At 52.1% G+C, this 26,775-nt stretch overlaps 1 protein-coding gene across 4 annotated transcripts; it reads left to right on the top strand.

Moving 5' to 3' along the window:
• Window positions 1–829: 829 nt before the first annotated feature.
• Window positions 830–26,775, top strand: SLC13A5 (solute carrier family 13 member 5; the record flags this gene model as incomplete). 4 transcript variants are annotated; one of them, XM_084237358.1, is made up of 12 exons in its annotated part: window positions 830–931; window positions 6,584–6,712; window positions 6,967–7,103; window positions 9,332–9,531; window positions 11,638–11,806; window positions 13,302–13,424; window positions 18,074–18,292; window positions 19,071–19,171; window positions 19,998–20,116; window positions 21,830–21,991; window positions 25,381–25,518; window positions 26,644–26,775. In XM_084237358.1, the coding sequence occupies 12 exons, from the start codon at window positions 830–832 to the stop codon at window positions 26,773–26,775; spliced, it is 1,731 nt and encodes a 576-aa protein (XP_084093484.1). The 4 variants fall into 4 exon arrangements, with proteins under 4 accessions (XP_084093484.1, XP_084093485.1, XP_084093487.1 ...); XM_084237359.1 differs by having other exon boundaries at window positions 9,383–9,531; XM_084237361.1 differs by lacking the exon at window positions 25,381–25,518.

Consider the following 26,775-nt stretch of genomic DNA (forward strand, 5'->3'; position numbering starts at 1 on the left):
GTGGAAGTGTTGGGTGGGCTGGGCAGAGCCGGCTCAGGAGCAAACCCTCCCCGGAGCAGCGGCCTGGCAGGTTGCGCGGACGTCCGCTGGAGGGCGAGAGCCGCTCAGACTGCGGGGGACAGTGGCCTCGTCTCTTCTGCCATCGCCAGGGAGCGCCCATCTGCGATGGGTGGGCGAGGCCACGCTCGGGAGAGGGGTGTGGCGCCCCAAGCAGTGGCTGCTCAGCCGCGAAGTCGGCGGTTACGCGAGAAGGGGAGGCACAGCCCTTCTGGGAACGCGCGGGGCCCAGCTCCTGGCCTGGGCGAGAGACCCCTCCAGGATGGGGAGCAAGGGGCGGACCTAACGGGAGAAAAGGAAGGAGAGGCTGGAGAGACAGGTCCGAGACACCCAGAGGCCAGCGGAGACTTTCCGTCTTAGGCGCCCCCAAAGCGCTGACAGAGGCAGGTGCGGACGCAGCAGGGGACCCGCGCGCCCAAACTGGCAGAATGAATGACCGTTCATGGCCGGCTGGGCAGCCCCGGGCGTGCCCGGGACAAGGGCAGCGCTTGCAAAGCCATGAGGTGCCAAGACTCAGACCGCTCCTAGAGGGCGGGTTCCGCGCACTGCAGCCCGCAGGCGCCTCCCGCAGCCGCCGGGCGGCGGAGCTGGGGGCAGGCGCATCCCTTCAACCCCGCGGGGTGGCCCCGCCCCGCAGCCGCCGGGCGGCTCCACCGTGGGGGGCGGAGTTGCTCCCGCCCCTTCATCCCCCCCGGATTGCAGCCACTTCTTAAGCCCGCGAAGCGTCAGGTTGCCCCTCACTAGCCTCGCCCGCCAGTCTCCCTCCCGCGCGATGGCCTCGGCGCTGAGCTATGTTTCCAAGTTCAAGTCCTTCGTGATCTTGTTCATCACCCCTCTACTACTGCTGCCATTCATCATTCTGATCCCCGCCAAGGTCAGTTTCGTCTCGGGGCAGCCCCACGGACCCTCAGCGCCTGGTGCCCGGCAGGGAGCACCGAACAGGGACCTCTGAGCTGTAGCCCACGGTTTTCCTGGCGGGGCGGGCTCAGGTCCCCTGGGGCGCGCACCCGGGAGTTCCCGGTGCCTGATGGGAGGTGCCCTGCAAAGAATTAAGAGAGACACGGCGACCCCGGGGCGCACCGACCTCGGGGTTCACATATCCTGGGAGCAAAACCCTCCTGGCAAGCACAGAAAGTCAGAAGTTAGCACAGATCCTGGCCATCCTTAGACTCAGCCCTCAGAATCTCCCCAGTATGTTTAATCACATCTCTCCCAATCCCATCCCCAAATGCCACCTGCGCCTGCAGGGTGCCTGTCTTTCCCTGCCTCTCTCTCCTGCCTCTTCCTTAAGGTAATGGGGACATCCGGACTACAGTTGTTTCCGAGGTCCCTTTTGTGTAGGGAAGTGCAGGAAGAAATCATCACCTAACTGGATCCTGAGTGCCATCTTTGTCACTCTCTCTCCCTTTTTTTGAGCCTGTTTCTTTATCACATTTCGTTTCAGCTCTTCACGCCTGCCTGGAAGCCACAGCTGAGTCTAAATCCCACTGCCCACTGAAAGGCAGGTCAGGGTTGGCCTGCTTTCCCCCCTGCCTGCTGTGGCTGTGGCAGGAGGCGGGACAGGTTCCCAGAGCTCACGCCTTGGGTGGCATGACCCAGGGCTGCAGGGAAGTGGTGTCCCATGCCCTGGCCTCTTGGAGGGAGGGAGGGAGAGAATGGCCTTGGCCACAGGGTGGGGGCAGAGCCCCCATGCGCTGGCCCAAGGCTGAGCTGGGTTGTGCGAAGCCTATTTGGCAGAGACCCGAGCCCTTTGAAGCCTTTTGTGGCTTCTGGCTGCTCCTTCCTCATTCCCTCTTTCAGCCCTTTCACTCTCAGCCCAGACAGGAAACCTTCCCCCTCCCCGCCCCCCCCTCCCCCAGCCTCCAGGCAGGTTTGGGAAACAGAGGAACTCTTTAGGGGATGCTCTGGGGGGTAGACCTGGAGGAGGGGATTTGTGCTGGAAAATCAGGGAGTCAACCTACAAGATAACTGGAACTTCCACTATTCACTCACCCTTGTGACTTTAGCCAAGCCCATTTCTGTGCTCTCTGGGCCTCAGTGTTCTCATCTGTACAATGGGTCAGGGTGGTTTAAGGTTCTGACATGTTATGGCTTTGGGTGCCAAAAGGGATGGGGGAGGGAGAGGCTGGGTGGAGCCTTCGGGTGGCCTGAGCATAGATAGTGAATGTGCCAAGAACAGCAGATCCAACTGTTGTGGCTCTTAAGTAAAGTGTGATCAGCCATCTTCTCTCTATGGAAAGAGATTTGGGTTGTTATTGTGCGTGGGAGGGAGCCAAACAGGAGGGCTGTGATTTTAATTCTGCAGGTCGGGAGTGATGTTCCCCTGGAATAATTATAGTAGCTTAGCTGACCTTCCTGCTCCAGGAAAGCATGACTGATACCCCCCGCGCCCACACACACACTCACATGCATGCAGCCGGGCCACGAGCTGGGACCTCCAACTTGGGTGTGTATGTGTCATTAATCTGCCTTAGAAGCAAGAATCAGCCCGGGGGGGGGGGGGGGGAGGCGATATGGTGAGTGAACATCATTCCAAAGTGCTTTCCCTCCCAGAGGGTCAGGTGACTGGGATCCTGGAACTCTGTCTTGTTTTTCTCTTTTCGTGCTTCTGTTTGGGTCCACCAGGAGCTCCCCGCCCTGCTCCCGTGGCCACACTGCTAGTTGTGTAAGGAACCCAGGGGCATCCCGCCTGGGGTGAAGCCCTCCACAGACTTTGGCAGCCTGGGTGGCGCTGTCCAAGCTGGCACCTCCCAAGGCAGCCGCCTTGTGCTGGAGTCTGATCCCTCTCCTCCCTCCTTCTCCTCCAGACATCCTTCTTTCGTTGTCTTTGTACCTTGCTTTCTTTCTGCCATCACCTCCGCTCCACTTTTTCTACCTTTAAAAAAAGTAACATTTCAATAAAATAAATGATACACTTATGTATGGTTTATTTTGTTAAGATTGTTCTTAAAATGTTATTTTTGAGGTCTGTACAATCAAGTCTGTAAAGTCAAAATGAATATATCCTCAAATCCCATCACACACACATGCATTCGCTTACCTACATGCTTTCACTAAACAACATGTCTGAGGCACCCTTATTTGTTAGTAAGTACACATGGTTTTGTTCACCTGTGCGTTTGGCATGTTTAGTAAGCCCCACCAAGTGCTAGGCGCTGTGTTGGGTGTTGACTTTTAAAATCCCATCACATGCTTTCATCTCAACTTTAAGTGCTTTTCCAGTCACATTCTCAGGTGTAGTCAAGGGCTCTGAAGTTACCCATAGGGAACCAAGCTCCTCTGCGCAGGCAGAATCCATCTCCCGGTGCTCTGGCCCCTGCCCACACTTCTCTGTCATCACTGGGCTGTTCTGCTTTGCCACCAGCATGGTGGGAACATCTAGGTGAGGGAGGGTCAAGTTTGCTGCCTGGTGTTATTCTAGGATGGGTGTCTCCTGGGTCTCCTAATCATGGTTTGGGGTGAGGGGGTAGTTGGTTAGCCTTGCCCCTCCTTTCGTTGGTTGGTTTAGTTGCTTAGGGAGCTGTGTGCGAAGCTTGTTTGCATGCCACCTACGGTTTCTAAGATTAGACAATAAAAAAATCACTGAGCACTTTCTGTGTCGTAGGTCAAGAATGGGTACTCTTAAATCATTGATTTGAAGAGGAGGATGTGAATCAAGTGGGGGTGGGTGGGGCCAGGGACTGGAAGCAGGAGGAGTATTTTGTTAATGACATAGTTGAGAATTATTATCACACGAACATACAAAGGAGAATGATTTCTAGTGGTGCTACTGCTTTTAAATTCTCTACAATGCACCTATCTTATTGCCTGCTCTAGGAAGGGCACCATGCCCCTCCCCGCTTGACACCAAGGCCCAGGGAAGCTAGTGACTGAAAAGGCCAAACAATGGCAGACAGTGGACACTGATTGGTTTGGGGCTCAAAGCCTGCTCTTCCAACCACACCATTGTCCTGCCTTACTCGCTACATCAATCAACATTGACACTGCAATCCCCTGTTCCACCCAGTGGACATTTGGTAAAGACTGGACACATATTTTGTTGTCACAACTAGAAAGAGGGCTACAGGCATCTAGTGGGCGGGTGGTGGTGGGGAGGCAGGGATGCTGCTAAGTATCTTACAATGTCAGGATGCTTTTCCCCCCCACCCCTCCAGCAAATAATATTGATGTCTCCCCCACCCCCATATCAAAGTGTCAAGGTTGAGAAGTCCTCCTTTAGACAATAGGGAGTTGTCCTGGGGTGTGTGGGATGTGGAAGGAAGATTTATTTTTTATGATTGATAATACAATCTATAAAGACTTTCCAAGTCTTCTCATTGTTTCCTGGATCTAATCTGTGCTCTTTCGGTTGATGATAAGCGGAGTGTTCCCGTGTGTTGGTTTTTGCCTCAGCAGCGTTCCAAACCGTCGCTTGTGCTTCGCTAGTCCTTTTCTCTGCTAAATATTTGCTGAGCGTCTCCTGAGTCTCTGGTGTTGGGAAGGAAGAAAATCTTCCTTTACCCTTTTACTGCTGGAAAATAATTAAATTGACACAAGAGAGATTAGCAAGAGAAAAGACAAACTTTAATTATACATGCAAGATTCATCAAGGCCCATGCATAGAATAATGGAAGGTTCCAGTTAGGTCATATACTCTCTAGAAAGGGAGCAGTACATTTAGAAGGGAGTGATAGAACAAAGCACAGTGCAACTTACAGAAATAGAGGTTTTGCAGGGCTTATCTATATGCACATGGAAAACAGACCTAGTAAGCCCTAGCCTGGGGGGGCAGAGCTGTAAGGCCTACGCTCACCTCCTGAACCACCACAGGGAAGATTTATTTACTGTTTTAAGGGAGGTAGATAATTAGGCAAAACCCATTATTCTTAGACCTTCTGTCTCTTAATTTCTTTCAATTCAAAATTGTCAGCTTGCCTCTTATATACATCCTGGGACAGTCTGTCTTCGGCTCCAACACTGGCATGTGCTGGAAGCTTGAGGACTCAGAACCCACAAACACTGATTCTGTCCTTCAGTGTTCTATGTTCGGTGGTGGTGGGGGACAGTTAAGGGCACAAGCAGTGACAACCCAGTGTGCAGAGACAGAGGGCGTCCTGAGTCATGGGAAGACCTTTGGCTTTTGTCCTGAGGCTTATTATTATTATTATTATTATTATTATTTTAAATAAGGGAGTGACATCAAATTTGCAAAAGAGAGCGGGGAACAACAGTGTGATGCAAGGAGAAAGGTCAAGTTATGAAGTAATTGCCGGTGGAGGACATGCGGCCTGAGCACAGGCTGTGGCCATGGCGTGAAGGCAGGAGTCCGGAGGGGGCCTGAGCATCCAGGGGTAGAAGTGACAGGTGTTGGTGACTGGTTTAATTGGAGGCCCCAGAATGAGGGAGCAGGCAGAGTCTGTGTAGTTAATAACGATTGTAATAAAAATGCTGATGAAACATAAAACCACCTCGAGAGGTGGGTGTTACCCACTTTTTAATAGGTGACCAGATTGAGCACCAGAGGGGTTTAAAGTACTTGACCCACGTGCTGCAAGAAGAAGGGGCCAGGACTGGAAGCAGTTGCCCTGGAGCCCAGGTCTGTGTCTTCCAAGTCCCAGTGGCTAAGTGGTTAAGGGACTGGAATGGCAGCTCACATAAAATTAACTGCAAATAGCAAAGCTTTGTAACTAGAGAAACCTTTGTAACTAGAGAAATGCTAATGAAAGCACCAAGTACCATCTTTTCAATGGCAATTTAAAAACAATGCTGGGAATACTCCATGCAAGCAATGTTCTGAATGAGCTGGTTTACAGGGGGCAGGAAATTAGGAACAGATATCAGGAGTTGCAGGCTGTGCTTTCAGGAGCTTCTCCTCTGAATGGATTCAAAACAGCACGCTTTGGGTGGCAGAGAAGAAACAACACTTATTCCACCACAGAAAGGCAAAAAAGTGAAACCATCTTGTCAAATTTATGGAGGATCAGTTAGAAAAAAAAGATCATAATGGAGGTTATGTAGCCACATGAAAACAAAAACAACAAAAAACCCCAATGAGAACATCTTGAGAAAAGGAAGTAGGATTGAACAAGACCCTGGAGAAAATTGCACTTAATTTGCAAAATGGACAAGAATTGCGCTTGTGTTGCAAAATGGCTTTAATTCTTAGAACAGGTCATTAAAATGGTATTTATTCTTCGTTTCCTCCTTTTCCTTAATTTTTCTCCCTTCTACCCCTTTTCCTCCCTCTTTTCTTCTTTCCCCACCTCATCACCTCCCAATCTCCCTTCCACATCCTCCTGCTCTTCGTGTTTCCGAGGGTGAGGTGAGCCCAGAACCACGCAGCTGGGAGGCGGGGGCAGGAGTCTCTGGATGAGGCCTGGGTCCATTTACTGTCCTGCACCTGGAAGGCTGTGCTGATGAGGGCGGGGAAGCAGGGGACACTGAGGAATTTCCTCTGAAGTGATGACCCTGTCTTGGCAATCCATGCGCTCTGGGGTGGGAATCAGGGGCAGCGGCAGCACACTGGGGCTCAGAGCTGTCTCTGCAGTTTGGCAGGTGTGCCTATGTCATCATCCTCATGGCCATTTACTGGTGCTCAGAAGTCATCCCTATGGCTGTCACCGCCCTCATCCCTGTCCTGCTTTTCCCACTCTTCAAGATTCTGGACTCCAAGGAGGTGAGCAGACCTGGGGATCCTGGTGGCTTCCTGTTTTTGCTATGGGCTCATTCTTCAACCCCCAATTTGAGCTGCCTAGGCCCCAGGTGACCCTCTGGCAGGGGAACCTGACACTTGACCCCCCCATCCCCACTCCAAACTGTCCCCGAAGACAACATCCAGTCTCCCCACCTGCCTCTGGGGACCTGGTGGCCTGGGCCCAAGCAGTGTGTGGCCAGGGGCCTCCATGATGGGGCCTCCCTGCCATCCTCCAGGTGTGTACCCAATATATGAAGGACACCAACATGCTATTCCTGGGTGGTCTCATCGTGGCCGTGGCTGTGGAACGTTGGAGGCTGCACAAGAGGATCGCCCTGCGCACGCTCCTCTGGATAGGGCCCAAACCTGCACAGTAATTGCACCTTCTCTCTCTTGCTACAGGGCCCCAGGGCTGGGGTGTGGGTGTGGCACAGTCCAGGGGAGGCCTGACCATGGGCTTACTTGGGCTTGACAGGCAGGTGGGCCCTGGGTGGGGCATGTGGCAATCTAAGCTAGGGAGACCTGATGCATGGGGAGTGGAGGTGGGGGTGCAGTGAGCAACAGTGAGAAGGGTTGGCTAAGACTTTGGAGGGGCTGCGGGGAACAAGGTGAGTGACGGCTGGGTCAAACCATCCCTGTCAGGGCACCTGTGGGGAAAGCAGGATAAAGGTGGCTCAGCTGCTCAGCTCAGGGGGCAGCAGACAGACCTCCCTCCTAAGCTGCACACCTCTTCCCCTTGACAGAAGCTCTGGCCTCCTCTTCCCCTATTCATTCTGCACCTCACCCTTCTCCAAGGTTTCCCTCAACAATTGCAGGCTATTTCCAACCAACCCATGGAGTTGACAGTCTGAAACAGCGGGTACACTGAGCACCCACAGTGCCCCAGGCACCAAGCCTAGAGCTTATTTGTTATGCACTGAACTCTCACAACTCTCGTATCACCACTACCACCCACCTTCTAACACCAGGAGTTCGTGGCAGAGAGGGGTTCAGTGACTTGCTGCCTATCAGATGGGGACTGGACATAGCCCATCTGAGGCTTTGCTCCCACACTGGGAACTCAGAGTCGCCCCTCAGTGATGGCGTGTCCCAGCCCGGCCCTGCAAAGGCAGTGCTTGTCACCGAAATCCCTCCTGAGACGTCCCTTGTCAGAGCACGTGCAGACCTGGCCTCAGCGCCGGGACCCCTGAGCAGAGGGCTTCATGGCTTTCTGAGCTGATAACCTGCATGGACTCAATCTCTCCACTGATTGGTTTACAGGGTCATATCAAAATCCATTGTATTTTCTAGAAATGTGAGACCTCCGGGGGTTCAGAATTCTTGTTCTTAGGATCCTTTGAGTGGCCAGTTTTCTCCATCAGCGGCTAGGGTCTCTTCTGGAATGTCCTGGAGGGCTTCCGTTCCCCAGACCGGGCAGCTCACACCTGCTTCCCTGCTCCTTCCTGACACCAGGCTCCCCTGAGCTAGGCTTGTGGTATCCATGACACTGCCTGTCCTGGGGTGGACTGTCTGTTGGGGCTGCTCGGTGCCTTGACGCATTGTTTTTAAGTGTCACTTGTGCAAACTCTTGACTCTCCTCTTCCCAACCTGGATCCCAGGCTCTGTTCTTGTAACTCCATGAGGTCTATCTGTGTGGATACCAGCAAGGTAGTACAGCCCACATGTCCTCTCTTCAGGCAAATGAGTGGCCTTGAGAGAAGCCTGACGCAGGGGGCATGGCAGCTGAGAGCACTGTGTTCCAGTGTTCCAGCCCGCCCTGAGCCCTAATGTTCCTGGCCTGTGCATGGGAACTAGGGAGAATCAGACCCTTGCTGGGCTCATGGTCTAAGGAGACAGATAACAGGGAAACAGGTCCCTAGAATCCAGCCAGTGTTGAGTATTGGAGGGAAGGAGGATGGAGGAGGGAGTGGTCATCCATCTGGTGTGCGCAGGGAAGGAACATTGTCTGGGGAGGCTTTGCGGGACCACAAGGAGTTTCCTATGCAGGTGGCAGAGGGGGTACATGGGTGGAAATGGGGGTATAAGTGAAGAGAACACATTTCATGATTACCGTTTGTTTGACCTGGTCCATGGCAGAGTGGAGGGGCCAGGTATGTACAGAGAACTGGTGGGCAGGGGGCCCCCACAAGGGAGGTTCTTCTCCCATGGCCCTGCCTAGCTTAACCCTACCCCACGGCTGAATCTGAGCAGCTCCTCTGCTCTTCCGAGAGGAGCTGGGGCTGGGGCAGGTGGAAAACTTCTAGATAGAAGTGGAATGTTGGCACTGCCTATACGCAAAGCTGCTCCCCCAGGTCAGACCAGAGCCAACTGTCTCTGGATGCTGGTGCTCCCCTGTTAGATGGGGAGCTCTCAGAACCATGGTGGGGTCTGAAAAAGGCCTTGTAGTAACCCTGGCAGCCAGCAGAGTAGAAGTGAAGAAGGGGCACGGGGGAGATATGAGGCGGGGCACTAAAACTGCAACCCCCTCCAGGATGACTCAGTCTTAAACTGGCCTCAGCAGCTTGGCCCTGGCCCCTGGTGTCCCTGCTGGGGGACCTAGCTCTAGTTCCTTTCTAAGGGCTGGGGGACTCTCTGGCTTTCCTCCCTGCCCTTCCTTTGCAGGCTGATGCTGGGCTTCATGGGGGTCACAGCCTTTCTCTCCATGTGGATCAGCAACACAGCCGCCACGGCCATGATGGTGCCCATTGTGGAGGCCATGCTACAGCAGGTGGATGCCACCAGAACAGCCACCAGCACGGCCGCCGAGGCTGGCCTGGGTGCCCTGGAGCTGGTGGACAAGGGCAAGGCCAGCGAGCTGCCAGGTGAGACCCTGGCCAGGAGGCCGCCTGGATCTGAGATGGCAGGCTTCCCCACTTGCCAACAGCTTGGGTCACCTCCCAGCTTTCAGGAGTGCTCCTTTAAACAAGCACACAGGGAGGTTACTTAGAAAGTGCTATTTTCATCAATTTTAGGAATGTCATTATTGTGTAAGTTAGATCAACTAGTAGCGCTTATAGCAAGGTCTCACTCTCAGGTCCTGCCAATCACAGAATTCAGTGTGTGTTCTTTTGATGATTATGCATTTGGACATCTTTTGAGCAGGTCCTGGGTGCCACTCACCCCTTGCTACTCCTGCTCATCAGGGAGGGCGTCCCAACAGTTCCCGTCCCTATGCTCTCTGGCCCCACAGGAACTGGGGTCAGTCGTCTTACATTTGCTCCCCGCTAGGCATGGCCTCAGGAGCCAGAGAACGTCTGCTTAATTCTTTGCTCGATACCCCACCCCCAGGGGAGCTCCTCAGGCTGGTTGCCAGCCCTCTGTCAGGTCTGGGGGCCACAGAGATGGAGCAGACACACTCTTACTGTGTCTTACCCCACCATGGTTCTGAGAGCTCCCCGTCTAGCAGGGGAGCACCAGCATCCAGAGAGAGTTGGCCCTGGTCTGACCTGTTCTGACCCAGCCAGGTGGGGTCAGGAGGCCCCTCGCACCAGTCATCTGACTCGGGAAGCCATGGGGTGCCATAAACCAGAGAGGTTTCTGAGAAGAATCAGGAGGGGGATTTTGAGTTGGCTTTGGACACCCCAGGTGGATGGAATAGTCAGCAAGAGTGAGAAAGCAGAAAGAAGGGGTGTGCCTCCGAGGATGCTGGATATGCATACGCTTTTTCATTTATGTATTATTTATATTTTATTTAATTAAGTTTTTTTTACATCATTGTTCATTTTTATTATTTATTTATTTATTTATTTATTTTAGAGATTTGTTTATTATTTATACAAGCACCGGGGTACAGTCCAGAGGCGCAAGAGAGTGAGAATTCACTTGAGATAAAGCAGAGAGCAGAACAGGCAGAAGGACTGAAATACACTGCTGAGGGGAGCAGCGGGCAAGACAGGAGAGGCCTGCTGTGTGCCATGTGGGAATCTCCCCTGCTAGCTGGGAATCGAACTGGTGCTGCAGAGGCTGCGGACAGCTTCACAATGCTGTGCTCAACCTGTTGCAACACTGGGGAGGTCCCATTGTTCATTTTTAAGCAATATTTGCTTCCCTTCCCCTTGGGTGTAGTCCCTGGTGAATTTCCTTCACCAATGCACCCAGGCACCATCACCTCAGTCCCTTGGGCTCCTCTCTCCCTCCCTCTGATCACTCTCCCTTCTCTTCCGCTGCAGGATGTCTCTGATTTATAATTGTCTGTTTTGTTTTATTGTGTTTTGTATTGTTGCTATTTTTTTACACTAATGTCTTATATATACACAATGGAATACTATTCAGCAGTCAAAAAAGATAAACTCATGCCATTCACAGCAACATGGATGGAACTGGAAAGAATTATGCGCAGTGAAATAAGCCAGAAGGAAAAAGAAAGATGTTGGATGGTTTCACTTATAGCAGGAATATAGGGGAAACAAATAAGACCTCAGTGGATTTGCATAAGCTTTTTTTTTTTTTAAGATTTATTTATTCATGCATACAAGAACCGGGGTACAGGCCAGATGCGTGGGAGGGTGAGAGGATTCACCAGAGACAAAGTGGGGAACAGAACAGGCAGACTGACTGAAGCACACTGCTTCAGTGGAGCAGCGGGCGAGACAGGAGAGGTCTGCCGCGCCATGTGGGATTCTTGCTGGCCGGCCGGGATCGAACCTGTGCTACAGAGGCTGTGGACAGCTTCACAGCTTCACAGAGCTGCACTCAACCGCCTGTGCTACCAGGGGAGGCCCAGGATTTGCAAAAGCTTTAAGGGACCCTAGGGACAGCCTAGAAGCCGCGTGTGGGAAGCTAATGGGCCAGATCATAGCTTTGGACTGGAGGCTGAAAGCCCTCTGGAGGGAGCTGGGAGAGCAGGTGTGCCCTGAGCCTTAGGTCAGGAGCTAGAACTGGGCAGTGGCCCCTGGATGGCTCAGCTCATGGCAGTGTGCCCCCCACAGGGAACCAAGTGATTTTTGAAGCCCCTGCAATAGGGCAGCAGGAGGACAGAGACAAGAAGAACGTGTACAAGGCCATGAACCTGTGCTTGTGCTACGCGGCCAGCATCGGCGGCACGGCCACCCTGACCGGGACGGGGCCCAACGTGGTGCTCCTGGGCCAGATGAATGAGTGAGTCTCTGGCTGCGCCCTCTGGGGACAATACTGGGGACCTGGGCTTCTGGCCTACACCCACTTCTCCCCCTTCCCTAGCTGGTTTCTGGAGCTGGGGGTCTGGCAGCAGTGGGAGGATATACCCCATCAGCCTCTGTGTCCCAGCACCCCAGCTCCCACTCAGGACGTCCGGGGCGGGAGCTGACGTTCCACAGAGCTAGTTACTTTTGCCCTGCGGTGGGTCCTGCCTTTCTTCCCTGGACACGGGATTCTCACTCAGACAGGCCTGCGAGCTAAAGGACATGAGCTAAACTCTGAGCTAAAGACCTGGGAAATGACAATGTAGTTCTAAATGCTGGGTCCTGGAAAACAGACACCCTTGAAGATGCCCCCTCAGAGCTGGTTCCCTGACTTTGGTTGTTAGCAGTGCGGTCCTACTATGTTGGAGACCTGCAGATGGCACCAGGGTCCGAGGCTAGGACACTCTTGCCTCAGCACTTCATCAACTATAGCCCCTCCAATTGCCCTTGAGGTGACGGGTGCCCGTGTGAAGCCCCAGGGGTGGTCTGGGACCCTCCCGCCCGGCCACATAAGGGACACAAGCCTTGAGGACCTCAGCTCTGTACCTGGCCTTATGCCAAGGGGGACTGGGGTCACAGACGAGGGAAAACCTGGGCCCTGCCCATGGAACAGTCGTGGTTGGCTAAGGGAAGCAGACTCCTAGAGAGTTCCAAGAGGGTCTTGGCAAATAAATGCATTAGTGAGGTAAGTTCAAACTCTGGTGGCCGAGAGGGAAGGAAGAAAAGCAAGATGGCATCCTGCAGCAAGCTCCCTGGACAGGGGTCATGAGGGTAGCTGGGACGGGGGAAAGGAGAGGCCTGGCTTGGCAGATACCTTAGATCCAGCAAGCAGACAGTTACAGGTCCTGGGAGTGTTTTCTGTAATGATAGCCTTGCAGGTCTCCCTCGTGTTCCAGGGAGAAACAGCCTGGGAAAGGCAGGCTGTCTGGGCTGAGTGGGGAAATCTCTGTGTCTGCTCTGACACCTTGGGCTAATGGGGTGGGTGGGGGGGCTCTGGAATGGGACTGACCCTCCTCCAGCTGCCAGGAATGCCATTTATCCCACCCTTGGAAGCTTGTGAGGGCTGCCTCCTAAGAGGGTCCTTCCCTTGCTGAAACCCACAGGGTGAGGTTCTGAGGGCCCCCCTAAGGCTATTAGCCTAGTTAAGTGTGTGTGAAGGTGTATTTTTGCAGAGTGAGGGGCCATAACTCTCATGAGCTTCTCAGTGGGGTCTGGGCCCATGGGAGAGTCACTTGGTTACTCCTCAGGCTTGTTTTGTGCTTTGGCCAGGATATGGCCAAAGAGGGGGCCCCCACTTGATTGGGGTGATGCCTGGTGATGAGCTTGGGTGGCTGGACCTCAGGGTCCAGCAGCTGCTCAGCCTCCAGCCATGAGGCCCAGCCTGCTCTGCACAGTCTGGCACCATGTAGAGATGTGAACTATTCTCCCTTCAGATTGTTTCCTGACAGCAAAGACATCGTGAACTTTGCCTCTTGGTTTGGCTTTGCCTTCCCCAACATGGTGATAATGCTGCTGGTTTCCTGGTTGTGGCTCCAGTGTGCTTTTATGGGATTCAGGTAAGTTTGAACTGCTGATGAACAAAGAGTCTCATCATGCCACACCCCTGCAGCAAAGCCCTCGGATTCAGTGGACGAGTCCACAGAGCTGTTCATGTCTGGCCCTGATTATTCCTGCAGCCCCATCTGCTCATCTGCCTTCCCCTTCTGACCACCCCAGGCTGCTCCCTGGGCCTTCGCCCATGCTGTTCTCACTTTCTAGAAGGCCATTCCCTACCTTCTTACTTTCTGAATTCCTCAGGCTTCAAGACCAGCTCAAGTGCTGCCAGCTTAGTGACACCCAACCCCCCTGCCCCAGCCCCCATGCCTTCTTAGAAGAATTCCTTGCTCCTTCTCCCTGGCTTCCCTGAGCAGGTCATGGTCCTGTCCTTGGTACCTGTGCTGCTGTCTCAGCACTTCCCTCCCACCCCTGACTCCTTTCTGGGGCCTGTGTTGAGTCCTCTCTGTCCTCTGCACCCTGTCCAGGGAGAAAGAGTGGGTCGCCATCGACATCAGTCAAGCAGTTAGAGAGGCTCTTGCTCCCTCCCTTGTGTAGATGGACAAAAGCGGACAAGCTTCCACTTGGCTGCATGTGTCCATTACGCCAGTCACAACTGACTGTCCCATGACGTCCAAATCAACCCCAACCCAGACCTTTACTGAATGCCTACAATGTACCCAGCGGCGTGCCAGTTTCCAGAAAGTTTACCTTCCTGTTCCCAGCATACGGGCAAGTGCACAAGAGTCAACTTTGACAGCAGCCAGACTTTGGACAGAAACCATGATGTGTGACTGCCAAAGGCCTAAAAAAGTTGTTATTTTAAAAGACACAGATTTATCTATGGTACAAAGGTAACCCTCTCATATTGGGATACAAGAGTCTTAGCTGTGAGCTGTGCTCAGTGTCTTAATTCACAGGGAACTTTGGGCAAATGAAAAACAGGGCCAAAGTGTCAGAGACCTCAGAACTAAGAGGCAAAAGTTCCCCCTAGCCCATGCGTAATGGGGAACATGGGGTGTTTTGGTAAGTTTTCTTTTGAATGAGAGACTGTTATTGAATACTGGCATTAAAAAATCTCTACACATAATCAAAACAGCCATAACAGTGACGTGTGAGCCATGGGCATCCCTGCATGTGCAGGCCCCACGTGGATGCAAAGGGCTCTCTGTGCCCACCACGCAGCTCGGTTTTGATGGCAGCCCTTTGCCCTGTTTTTCAGATCTGCTCCAGAACCAAAGTCCTCCTCACTGACTCATGTCCGTCTGACAGGCCTCAGGAGATCAGTCTGAACCTGTGGCAGGTGGCAGGCGGGCATCTGTTTCTCCCCACCAGGTTGTAGTGATAATAACAACCAGTGTTTATCGAGTGCTTATTAAGTGCCAGGCACCATTTTTAAGCACTCTACATACAGTATCTTAATTTATCTTCACACCCATCTGTCAGTAGTTTTATTCCCAATTTACAGATAAGGCAACTGAGGCAGGGAGAGGTTAAATGGCCTATGCAGGGTTGTATATTTTGGAAGACCTGGGACTGAGATTTAAACTCTGGCAGTTTTGCTCCAAAGCCTGTGCTCATTACCCTGCTCCCGGTCTCAGTAAGCTCAGGCCGTAACAAAAATAACAGCCGTAACAAAACTCTGCAGATTGGGCAGCTTAAACCACAGGCATTGATTTATCACAGTTCTGGAGGCTGCAAGTCCAAGATCAAGGTGCCAGCAGACTTGGTTCCTGGCGAGGACTCGCTTCCTGGTTTGCAGAAGGCTCACTGTGTCCTCACATGGAGGGGAGAGCCAGCGAGTTCTCGTGCCTTTCTGCTCTTGTATGGGCACTAATTCTCTCCTGAGGACCCCATCCTCATGACTGCATGTGTCCATTACGCCAGTCACAACTGACTGTCCCATGACGTCCAAATCAACCCCAACCCAGACCTTTACTGAATGCCTACAATGTACCCAGCGGCGTACCTAACTAATGTACGCCTAACTAAACCTGACTACCTAACTAAACCTAACTACCTCCAAAGTCCTCACTTCTGAATAGTATCACATCGGGGGTTAAATCTTCAATGTAGAAATTTGGGGGTTATACAATAAAGTCCATAATGTCCCTCTTGGGGAGGCCTGGGTGGCTGCCCTTGACTGTCTCAAGGCCTAGATACAGCCAGGGGTCAGGAGCTCCGGTTGCAGGCTCCCCTCAGCCTGGGGGTTGGAGGCTGTCTTTAGCCCTGGGACCTCCCGAGTCCCCTGACAGAGCAAATGGAGGGGAGCTGGCCAAGCCCCAAGACTACCCACATGGGCACTGCCAGACTCCAGGGGTGGCCCTAGCCAAGAACCTGATGTGCCGTCCACCCAACCCAGCATGGTTCCCACTGGGTCATTTTGGCCAGCTAGGATCCTAGGGATTTCCAGAGTCTGCCTGTGTTTGGGGTGCAGACTGTCACTTGTCCCACCCCTTCCTTGCAGACTGCTGTGGCTTAGGGACCCTTGCCAAGCACATGGGACTATGGCAGGTGGGGTGGGGTGGCCCGCAGGTAGCCTTGCTTCAGATACTGCTTTAGAACTCAGCTTCAACAACAGGAATAGCAGAGGCTGTCCTCAGCCCAGGCCACATCCTGCCACATGCCAGCACCAGATGATTCTGGACTACCTCACTTGAGGCAAGGGAACACCTGTCTCAGCTGCAGGACGCCCCTCTACCATCACACCTGGCCCTCATGTGAATCCTCCTCTGAATGGTCATGGAGACCAACGTGAGGCACTCCCTCTAGCTTAATCTGGAAAACCTGTATCTTCCCGTGTCTAAGGGTGACTTCTTAGACTGTATTCAACCAAAAGGGCCACAGATGCCCTCATGACCCCCCAGGACTGATTGGATATTACTGCTGCGTATGCCCAATTTTTCTAACCAGGTTAGCCCCTTGAATTAGGGATTAGGGTTCTTGTAGACCCCCGCCACGGCAGGGGCACTTGGGAGCAGTCCCAGTGCTTCTCCTTGGCTCTGCGGCATGGCCAGCCAGCTCTGCAGCATCGTTTGAGGGCTGCTCTGTGCAGAGCCCACCCCACCTGGCGCTCTGTATGCCCACCCCACCTGGTGCTCCAGCAGGCGGGCTAGATCCATTTGCCTCATCTCGTGCCAGCCTAGTGATCACTAGATGGGATTAACCCAGACATGAGATAAACTGCTTTGTGTAAGAAGGTCCTGAAGACTTGGCATCAGCAAGGCTTGGGGTGGTGTGGGGGGTGTTAGCATCAGATGACTGCATTGATGATACAGCCCCCAAGGTTGCAACCCCTGTGGTGGGACAGTACCAGCTGGGCAGATAAGACCAACATTACCCCTTTTTCTGGAAGTCTGGAGCCTGAGGCCCAGTCCCATGGTCCCCGAAATGACAGGGTGCAGCAGACTGGTACTTGTTAGAAACAGACTTTGCCATGCCAGAGGGGCAAGGGCAGAAAGACCCACCCCCCTACACTCACACTTTCAGAGTCACTTGCACACTGATCTGGAGGCTCTCCAACAGCTGACCATCTGAATGCACAGCCTCGCCCTCTTGTCCAGCAGAGATTCTGGCTTCCATTTGCTCTCCTGGCCTGAGCACCTCCAAGCTGCATCCTCGTGTCCCCATGCTGCAGGCCGTGTCCTGTCACCAGCATGGCCTCACCCTCTCAGAGCCTGTCATGTCAGGCACTAGCTGCAGGAGTCAGCACCTGTCCTGCAGCCTCTTCCTTCCTGAGAAGTCTGTCTCAGGGCCAGAAAGGTCTCCCACAAAGGAGGTCTTCCTAGCACAATCTTCTTGGCCTTGTCCACTGCCTTCAGACGTGGCCGCAGCGTAGGCACACCACCTGCAGAGAATCCCTCGGGACTTCCATCCCATGCACAGTGCCCCCATTTAGCCCCTCTCCGCAGCTGAGTGCTCGCTACCTCTCCCAGAATGTCTCCTTCCTGTCCACTCTAGCCAACACCCATCTAGGAGCAGTCCTGTGGGGAGCCGGGGGTGATCTGTGTCTGCCAATGTCTTCCTTCCATAGCCTCATGGCCTCATCTCTTGCTAGCTCTAGAGTCTCCCAGATCCCTAAGCCCTTCAGCTCCTCAGAACACAAACACCTACCAGCTTCTGCCATGGTGGGGAAGGAAGACTTGAGGAGAATGTGAGGGAGCCCTAGTCTCACCTGGAGCCAGTTCCACAACTTCTCACAGTCCCCCGATCCAGTTGATGGGGACAGCCATGCTCCAGACCAGTTGCTACCTGCCAGGTCCCCTTTGCCAGGGGTGGCCTCAGTTTTGTTATTTCTGCCCCCTATACTCCTAGGTACACCCTCCCCACTTTCAGGCTTCCATTCCATGGGGGCTGAGGATGACAACCTGCCCTGTGTTCTTTTTTTTTTTTTTTTTTTTAATTTATACAAGCACTGGGTACAGTCGGAAGCACGGGAGGGTGAGAGAATTCACCAGAGCCAGAGCGGGGAACAGAACAGGCAGACTGACGAAGTACACTGCTGAGGGGAGCAGTGGGTGCGGCAGGAGAGGTCTGTGCGCCATGTGGGACCCTCGCTGGTGGCGGGGGATTGAATCGGCGCTGCAGAGGTTGCCAGCAACTTCGCAGCCCGGTGATTAACCGCTGTGCCACGAGGGGAGGCCCTGCCCTGTGTTCTTTTTGCTTCCTTTAGTTTTAAGAAGACTTGGGGCTGTGGGCTGGAGAGGAAGGCCAATGAGCAGGCTGCCTACGAGCTGCTGCAGGAGGAGTACAGGAAGCTGGGGCCCTTGTCCTTTGCTGAGTTAAACGTCCTGCTCTGCTTCCTCCTGCTGGTGAGCCTGTGGTTCTCCCGGGACCCCGGCTTCATGCCCGGCTGGCTGTCGCTCCTCAGTGCCGAGGACGAGAAGACCAGGTAAGTGGCAGGAAACGCGCCCTTGTTCAGCGCTTGTTGGTTTCACGGTCATTGTTTTTCTTGCCAATCTTCATGACAAGCCCGTAAGGGTGTTCCTTGGCCCCTCCTGCCCCAATAGGCCACAGAAAAGAAGTGGCTGGGCAGGGTGGCGGGGCTGTGATAGAGACTTGTTGGGTGGGCTAGAAATGGGGCACCCAGAGCTCTGGGTTCCAAATCTGCTCCGCCATCTTCCTTTCTTGTTTTTCTTCAGACCTGGGTGAATCTCTCTAAAGACACACATCTAGGAGTTCAGAAGCTTCTTTAGACAGAGACTGGACACACGGGGTATATTGTTATGTGGCCAGAATGGGAGAAAAGTAGGGAGACTAGATCTTATAAGACCAGAATAGGGAGCCAGGTGCCCATTAGTGTTTATTCCACTTGGAAGGTCTTTGTGGGTCAGACCCCAAAGTTCTTGTGGACAGCTGGTGAGCCCAGAATTTGAGGTCACCAGATTTACCCATAGAGCAGTGTAGGCAGAGAGCAGTGAGCTGTTCAGGGTGCAGAGCCAGGCCATGAATGAGGGTGTCTTGGTTCCCAGGCAGGATTCAGGCTGCCCACCACCCTGACTGACCTTGGGCTTTGGGGCTCCTGTTCTTATACTCAGTCAAGTCTGTCTCTTCGTGTAGGAGCACCCACAGCCAGGAACACTCACGGCCAGGACTGCCGAGTCAGATTGGCTCAGTGGCAGCCACGGCAGCGTGCTGGGCTGAACTCCCATGTGCTCCTCCCTACCTAGGTACATCTCTGACGCCACCGTAGCCATCTTTGTGGCCATCTTGCTCTTCATCGTGCCTTCCGAGAAGCCCAAGTTCAACTTCTGCAGTCAGACTGAGGAAGGTAAGACCCATGCTGGCCCCTTCCTACTGTTGGGGTCCTGGCAGCTGTGGATGTCTGTGAAATTCCCTGGGCCCAGGAGAGAGAAAACCCCACTCTTGAAAAGAGGACCAGCTGGATTATAGACAGCTGGGGAGAGGGCATTTGTCAAACCTTCCCTGGGTGAGCTAAAGCTCTTTTTCTTCTCAAATACTTGAAATCCGATTTCTATTCCAACAGGAGTAGAAAGGTGTTCCAGATTTCCCAGAGTGACTTCAGTTTTTTTTTCCCTCTTTCTCCCCATCTTTGTATGCATACATATTACTTAGCTGACATCAACACAGACACAATTTTAATCCTGTGTCTTTATTTCTGCTTTTGCTGGGGTTATACTACAAACATTTTTCGCTCTTGTCTCAGACTTCACATTTATTCCCTGTTAACTGCATGCTACTGCATCTGAGGGGCAGGGAGAATTCTCCTGTTATGGAACATTCTGTTTCAAATTTTTGACTATTATAAATTACCATTTTCCTGTCTGTAGCTTTGTCTTTCAGAGTGTTTCTTCTTTACAATAAGTTTCCAGGAATCAAGTTGCTGGGGGCAAAAGAATATAGATGTCTTAATGACTCTTACACCTTCCTCCCCACTGCTTTTCACAAGACTGTACCCCATACCGTGCTGCTGGGCGTGTACAATAGCTGCACCAGATCCTCACCCGCCAGGGGTGGGGTCATTATTGTGAAGAGTAGCTGATTTCAGACCATTGTCCTCATAGGCTTCTATTGATGATATCTCTTGTTAATTAATGCTGCTGGGGGGGGGGGTGGTGTTCCATTGTTCTTCTCAGAAAGGAAAACTCCATTTTATCCCCCGCCACTGCTGAACTGGAAGGTGGTCCAGGAGAAAGTGCCCTGGGGTATCGTGCTCCTCCTGGGTGGCGGATTTGCTGTGGCTAAAGGATGCGAGGTAACTTCAGCTGTGGCGGCCTAGGGCCGCCTTTTGCACCAACGAGGTGCTAAAGAACTTCTGTGTCCCCTGTGCCCCTGGCTGCATCTGGATGCTTTCCTGTCTCCCCCACATCACTGCATACTTTTGAGGATAGGGACCCTCTTATCATCTAGGAGCCCTGTGCTGTGGCCTGTGCCTGGAGTAGAGAAGGTGACTTCTCTCTCTGTGACGGCAGAAGTGAGTGAATAAGTGACCCTGGTTAGCCAAGAGGAGCAGAGGTGCTGGGAGGTCTCCTTTGGCATTTGGTAATGTTGATCTCTCCTTGCTTGATTTATTCTAGGGAAATCTTTGTCTTAAGTCTTATAAATATTCTCACTATTAGTTTTGGTTCTTCTACCTACTGAACATTTTACTAATATGGTTGCCATTATGAAGGAAAACACCCCCAAAATGTAATTTTCTTGCCCCCACCCTTTTCTTCCTAAGGAAGAAATGAGCCAGAGGGAGAGGTAAACCAGACTGGTCCTACTATATTCCATCCATCCATCCATCCATCCATCCATCCATCCATCCATCCATCCATTCATCTCCACCCTCAACCCATCCCTCCACCCCTCCATCCAAGAATAGAAGGCAACGTGTAAACTTGGTGTATCTTATGGCTGCTCCCTCAGCATCTAGACTATAGCCTGGCACCTAGTGGTTCATGGATATTTTTGGATGAACAAAGGCATCCATCTAGTCACCTCTCTCTTCAGTCATCTAGTCATCCATCCCTCCCTTTATCTCTCCACTGTTCATTCATTTATTTATCAAACATTCCTATTTTGCCAGTATCAGGCCAGGCATGGAGGTTCAAGAGGAGATGGAGATATAGCCCCCATTCTTGAGGACTTCAAAGTCTATAGAGGGGGCCATATCTGGAAGGGCATTTTAGGTAGAAGTGACACAGGAGTTAAGGAATCAGCATGTGATGTCCTGCTGAGGAACAGCAAAAAATGGGGCTGGTGAGGCTGGCAGAAGCCACTTCACCGAGGGTCTTGAATTCAAGGTAGGAAGTGAACAGCTACTGAAGTGCTGAGGTCAGAGAGTGACTTGGCTGGATCTGTACTTGAGAACAATCACTCTGATGTCTGGAGTGGAGGCCTGGGCAAGGTAGGGGCTGGGAGAGGCCCAGTAGACACTCTAAGTTCTTCATCTAACTCAGTCTCAGTGCACTATGTCCATGGGGCCTCCTCTCCTTTTTTTTTTTTTTTTTTAAGATTTATTTATTTAACAAGATTCAGGGTACAGACCAGATGCATGGGAGGGTGAGAGAATTCACTAGAGACAGAGCGGGGAACAGAACAGGCAGACTGAGGAAATACACTGCTGAGGGGAGCAGCGGGCGCGACAGGAGAGGTCCACCCCGCCATGTGGGACCCTCGCGGGCGGCCGGGATCGAACCTGCGCTGCAGAGGCTGCGGACAGCTTCACAGCGTGGCGCTCAACCGCCTGCGCCACCAGGCTGAGCATGATCCCTTCCAGCTTCATCCATATTTTGGAGATGGTATATTGAGTATGGAGACTAAAATTGTGGCATGGATGAGGTCACCTATGGAACATATACAGAGACATAATCAGAAGTGGAGGGGGGGGGTTGAGCTCCTGGAGAAAGATGAGGGTGCCTTTTGGCACAGGCTTAAGTATAAACGAGCAGCCTTGCATTAACTCCCTCCTTGTGCTTCCCAGTCCTCAGGGCTGTCTGAATGGATGGGGAAGCAGATGGAGCCTTTGCGCACCATGTCGCCGGCAGTCATCACCTTGATCTTGTCCTTGCTCATTGCTGTGTTCACAGAGTGCACCAGCAATGTGGCCACTGCCACCCTGTTCCTGCCCATCTTTGCTTCCATGGTAAGTAACCCTGCTGGGCTGAGGGGCTGACCCTCAACCATTATTTCATAGAGCATGTGGACTATAAGCATGTCCTGAGTCCCTAGAGAGGCAGCGAAATCAAAGGCCAGAGTCTGGCCAGGTTTTGGAGACATGATTCTGGCCCAGGTTCTGACAGACTCTTGTGCCCTTCAGGACTCTGGGCCTACCCTCAAGGTGTTTCTCATTTATCTTTGTGTTCTCCATGCTGACCACAGTGCTAAGCCCCAACCAGGTGCTTAGAATGGGCTGACTTACAAATGTAATTGATTATTTCTCCAGTGGGGGAGACAGGATGTATCTAGGAGGAGTGGGCCAGTGCCAGGGCAGAGTACTAGCAGCTCTCTGAGTACGTAGCATGGGTGTACAGGAGGACAGCAGAGCAGGGAGCATCACTGGCTGGGACCCACTGGGAAGAGGTGTTGGGTAAGGTAGGACTTGGGAGTTGTGGGAGGGGAGAAGATGTTCTGAGAAGATGGTAGCCCAAGTAAAGGAAATGGGGAGCATAATCGAAGACTCCCAGAAACCAGAGGCCAGGCACCTGTGAGAACTGAGCCCAGAGAGGTAGTGAGTGGTGATGGTGGAGGGGGCTGCAGCATGCTGGGCTAAAAAGTTTTTGCCTGGACATGCATGCTTTGGAGTTGGAGTTGAGAAGAAAGTGGAGCTAATAAGAAAACCAGCGTAATCTTTCCCTTTCTTGCATATCCTTCTGTCACTCCATATGGCAGCACCAACCTCAGGCTGGTACAGAAATTGTCTAGGCTTAGAGTTAGAAGACCTGTGTTTACATTTATTTGATCCCCCAACATGTCACCCAAGTTCTTTCTTCCTGGACTTGGGCTGAGTGTCCACTAAGATGAGAGCTATGAAAATCCTCGGTAGACAGCAAAACAAACCTGAGAGAGGCCGGTGTGGTCATTGTGGGGTTGGGAGATAGAATTACAAAGGTCTGAACGCAGGATTGCAGTTGGTACATTTCCACTTGCTGCCTGGTTGTCCACGTGGAGAAAAAGCAAAGTGGATTTCTCCTACCATCCAAGAGAAGTGACAGCATTAAAAATAGCGAGGCAGGCCCGTCTTCCCTCCCCCAAGCAGGCTGCCCACACAGATGCCAAGGAGAATCTTTTGATGCAGGGCATGCGGTGGTGGCCTCTACTTCCCTAGTAGGAAGCTTTGTTACCTCCAGTCCCAGCACAGCCCCCGGGGCTCCAAGCAGGACCTTCACCCAAGCAGGTCATCAGGCCCTTTGAAAACATTTCTAGAACCAGAAGCCCCAAGTAGGATTGCCTGTAGTTACTTCCAAGGGTCCCTTGCTGGCAGGAAAGGGAAAGGGGTGATCTTCTAGCCAGTTCACAGAAGCACGTGGGTGCATGGACCATGGGTACCCAAGGCCAGGACAAGTGGGGGAGCCACAGACAGATGGGGCCCCTGCCAGGGGCCGCTCAGGTGGCAGGAGCGATGTGATTTTGTGCAACCTTTTCAGACACCAGTTTACCAACAGGTGCCATAACTTGAAACCTGAAACCCTCTCACCCAGCAATTTCATGTCCAGGACTATATCGCAGGACAATAGTCAGAGATGCCTACAAGCATTATAAAGATGAGCATCACAGAATTAATTATAAAATTATTTCTATAAGAGTAGGGCAGAATAAGTTACATATATCCACACAATGCAATGCTGTCAAGCCATTAAAACATTAGTTTTGAAGGATATTTAATAAAATGGAAATATGTGCAATTTTAAAGTTGAAAATGTAATTCATACACATGGCTAAGAAATGTCTAATGAGGGCCTCCCCGGTGGCGCAGCAGTTGAGCGCTGGGTTGCGAAGCTGCCCGCGGCCTCTGAGGCGCCGGTTCGATCCCCGGCTGCTCCCCGGCCACCGGAAGATGGTCCCCCATGGCGCGCAGACCTCTCCTGCCGCCCGCTGCTCCCCTCAGCAGTGTACTTCGGTCCTTCTGCCTGTTCTGTTCCCCGCTCTGGCTCTGGTGAATTCTCTCACCCTCTCGCGCTTCTGACTGTACCCAGTGCATGTATAAACCAAACAAACAAACAAATAATAAATAAATAAATAAATAAGACATGCCTCTAGAAAATTAAAAAAAAAAAAAAAAGAAATGTCTAATGATGCAAAACAGTATACAGGACTTATCCCTCTAGGCCTTCCCTAAGACAACTTCTGATAGGGATTTCTTAAGTATTCTGGATCTCTCTCTCTCTATTTCTTAAAATTTATTTTTATTTATTTATGCATACAAGAACTCGGATATAGGCCAGAGGTGTAGGGGTGAGAGGATTCACCAGAGACAGAGGAGTGGGGAGCAGAGCAGGTCAATTTACTGAAATACACTGCTGAGGGGAGCAGTGGGAAAGACAGGGAGGTCTGTTGCTCCACGTGGGTTTGTTCCCTGGCTGGAGATCGAACTTGTGCTGTAGTGGCTGGTGATTGCTTGATGGTGCTATGACTTAATCCCTTGCTGCACCAGGGAGGCCCCCTTCTCTCTCTCTTTAAATGAATGGTCTCATTCTCTGTCCTGTTCTTTATCTTAATTTTTTCTTTATCTAACCATAAATCTTGGAGAGCTTTCCATGTTAGCACATGAAACCTGCCCAGTTCTCTACAGCTATGAACATTCCATTGTTTGCATAAATGTAATTTATTGAACCCTTCTGCTATTGATAGCTGTTGAGTCTGTTTCCTGGGTGTTGTTGCTGTTATAATGTTGCAGTGAGCATCTTGAGGACACATACCTGTCCTCATGTGCATGTATATCAGCATGACAGATGATTAATTTTGATAGATATTGACAGATATTATGAATTACATTATAATAGCCTTCATTCAAGAAATATTTAATGAGTGTCTGTCTACTATGTGCTAGGTGCTGTTTTATGTGGCCGAATTTTAAGATGCAGAGTAAAAAAGGTGGATACCATTTCATGTGCAAAATTCTCTCAGTTGTGTATAGAAACACAGACACATGTGGATGCATGCCCAGGCAAGAGGTGGTCCTCATCCTCTTCCATCTGTGCAGGACAGACAGACACCCCTGCACACAAGGGCTGCAGGAACACCACAGAATTCATTGCAGTCTTCATGCCCAGCCTGGTCTCTGGCACATTGTAGGTGCCCAAGAAATTAATGTTCAGTGAATTGAAGGGGTTTAGGAAAGCCTCCCAGGGCCTGAGTTCAGCCTCCTGCTGAGTCCACCAGTGTCATCGTCCAGGTTGAGGGAGTAGGGTAGTGGGCCAGGCAGGACAAGGGCGCAGGGGATGTACACGAATTAGGGAATACTTTCCAGAATTATGGTCCCCGGAGTTTTTGTTTTCCACTTCTGTGACATTACTACGCTGTGTTTTGCCCCAGTCACGTTCCATTGGCCTCAACCCGCTGTACGTCATGCTCCCTTGTACCCTGAGTGCGTCCTTTGCCTTCATGTTGCCTGTGGCCACCCCACCTAACTCCATCGTGTTTGCCTATGGACATCTCAAGGTTTCTGACATGGTAACGCAGTCACTTTTATTTATTCCTACAGTTACTCACTGTTGTCGGGAAGGATGCCCCATTTTTAGTGACATGTGATGTCATGCAATTTGGGACTGTCATCCAACATCTAGATCACATTATTTGCATTTATAAGCAGCCTTTTTTTTTGAAGTGATATCAAGTTTTATAGACAATTCTGAATCCCAGAGGTGAGAGGCAGGTTATGGCCTGTCTCCTACCTGGGGGAGTCGAGCCATCACCAGAAGAGCTCTTGAAAGGGGTGGGGGTGGGTGTTCCAGGTGGCCAAGATGGACTTGGAAGCAAGAACCATGAGGACAGTCAGGAGGGGCAAGGCTGAGATGAGGAAGCCGTGTGCATGACAGCCAGAGATTTGTAGAGATGTTGGAGGGTTGGGGAAAGAGGGTGGATGAGGCCTTGGAAACAAAAGCCATGGAAAGAGAAACTCTAGGTCTGCTCTGGCTTTGTCACCTCTGAGGAGAAAGGGAGTGTACGAGGCAGGGAGGCCAGAAATGAAGCTCCCTACCTCAGCCCAGGCAGATGTCAGTCCTCTCATAGCCTCCTGGGCATCTTGGGGTCTCCATGGGGTACTCTCACAGAAAGTGGGTCCCTGAAGCCAGGGTGCAAGTGCAATGTCAATCTGCAGGAAAAAAATATCTACAACAGGATTTGCAGTCAGTGGCTGATGGCATTTGGAAAGAACGTAGAGCAGGCATCAGTAAGAGCCACAGGTAGCACTCAGGAAGCCGCACAGGCTTGTGGGACCTGGTCAGAACCCCAACTCCCCAGTGGCTCCCTGGGTGGACTGGGCCTGTGGCCTCACATCGCCTCCCTGAGTCCCACTTTTCCAAATGCTCAGGTAGGCAGAGACCGCCTTCCCCCACCCTCCCCACGCCCGTCCTGCCTGTGTCACAGGGGTACCACTGTACCGTTGATACTTTCTGGACAGGAAGTTGCTTTGTTTGGGTGTGGGGTGGGCACAGAGCAGGGGCCAGCGTGGGCAGCCCAGTAAGGAGCCTGGGGCCACTTCTCCCCCAGCGCAAGTGCCCATTGTGCTGTTTGCCTTTGTTCTGACAACCCAGCAGGCTCCAGAGAACTGACTGACCCTGCTTTTTTCCTCCCCAGGTGAAAACAGGATTTATGATGAACATAATTGGAGTCTTCTGTGTGTTTCTGGCAATCAACACCTGGGGACGGGTCATATTTGACTTGGATCATTTCCCTGCCTGGGCAAATATGACACATGTTGACACTTAA

This window comes from Talpa europaea (assembly GCF_964194135.1).
Source record: "Talpa europaea genome assembly, chromosome: 7".
NCBI lineage: Eukaryota > Metazoa > Chordata > Mammalia > Eulipotyphla > Talpidae > Talpa > Talpa europaea.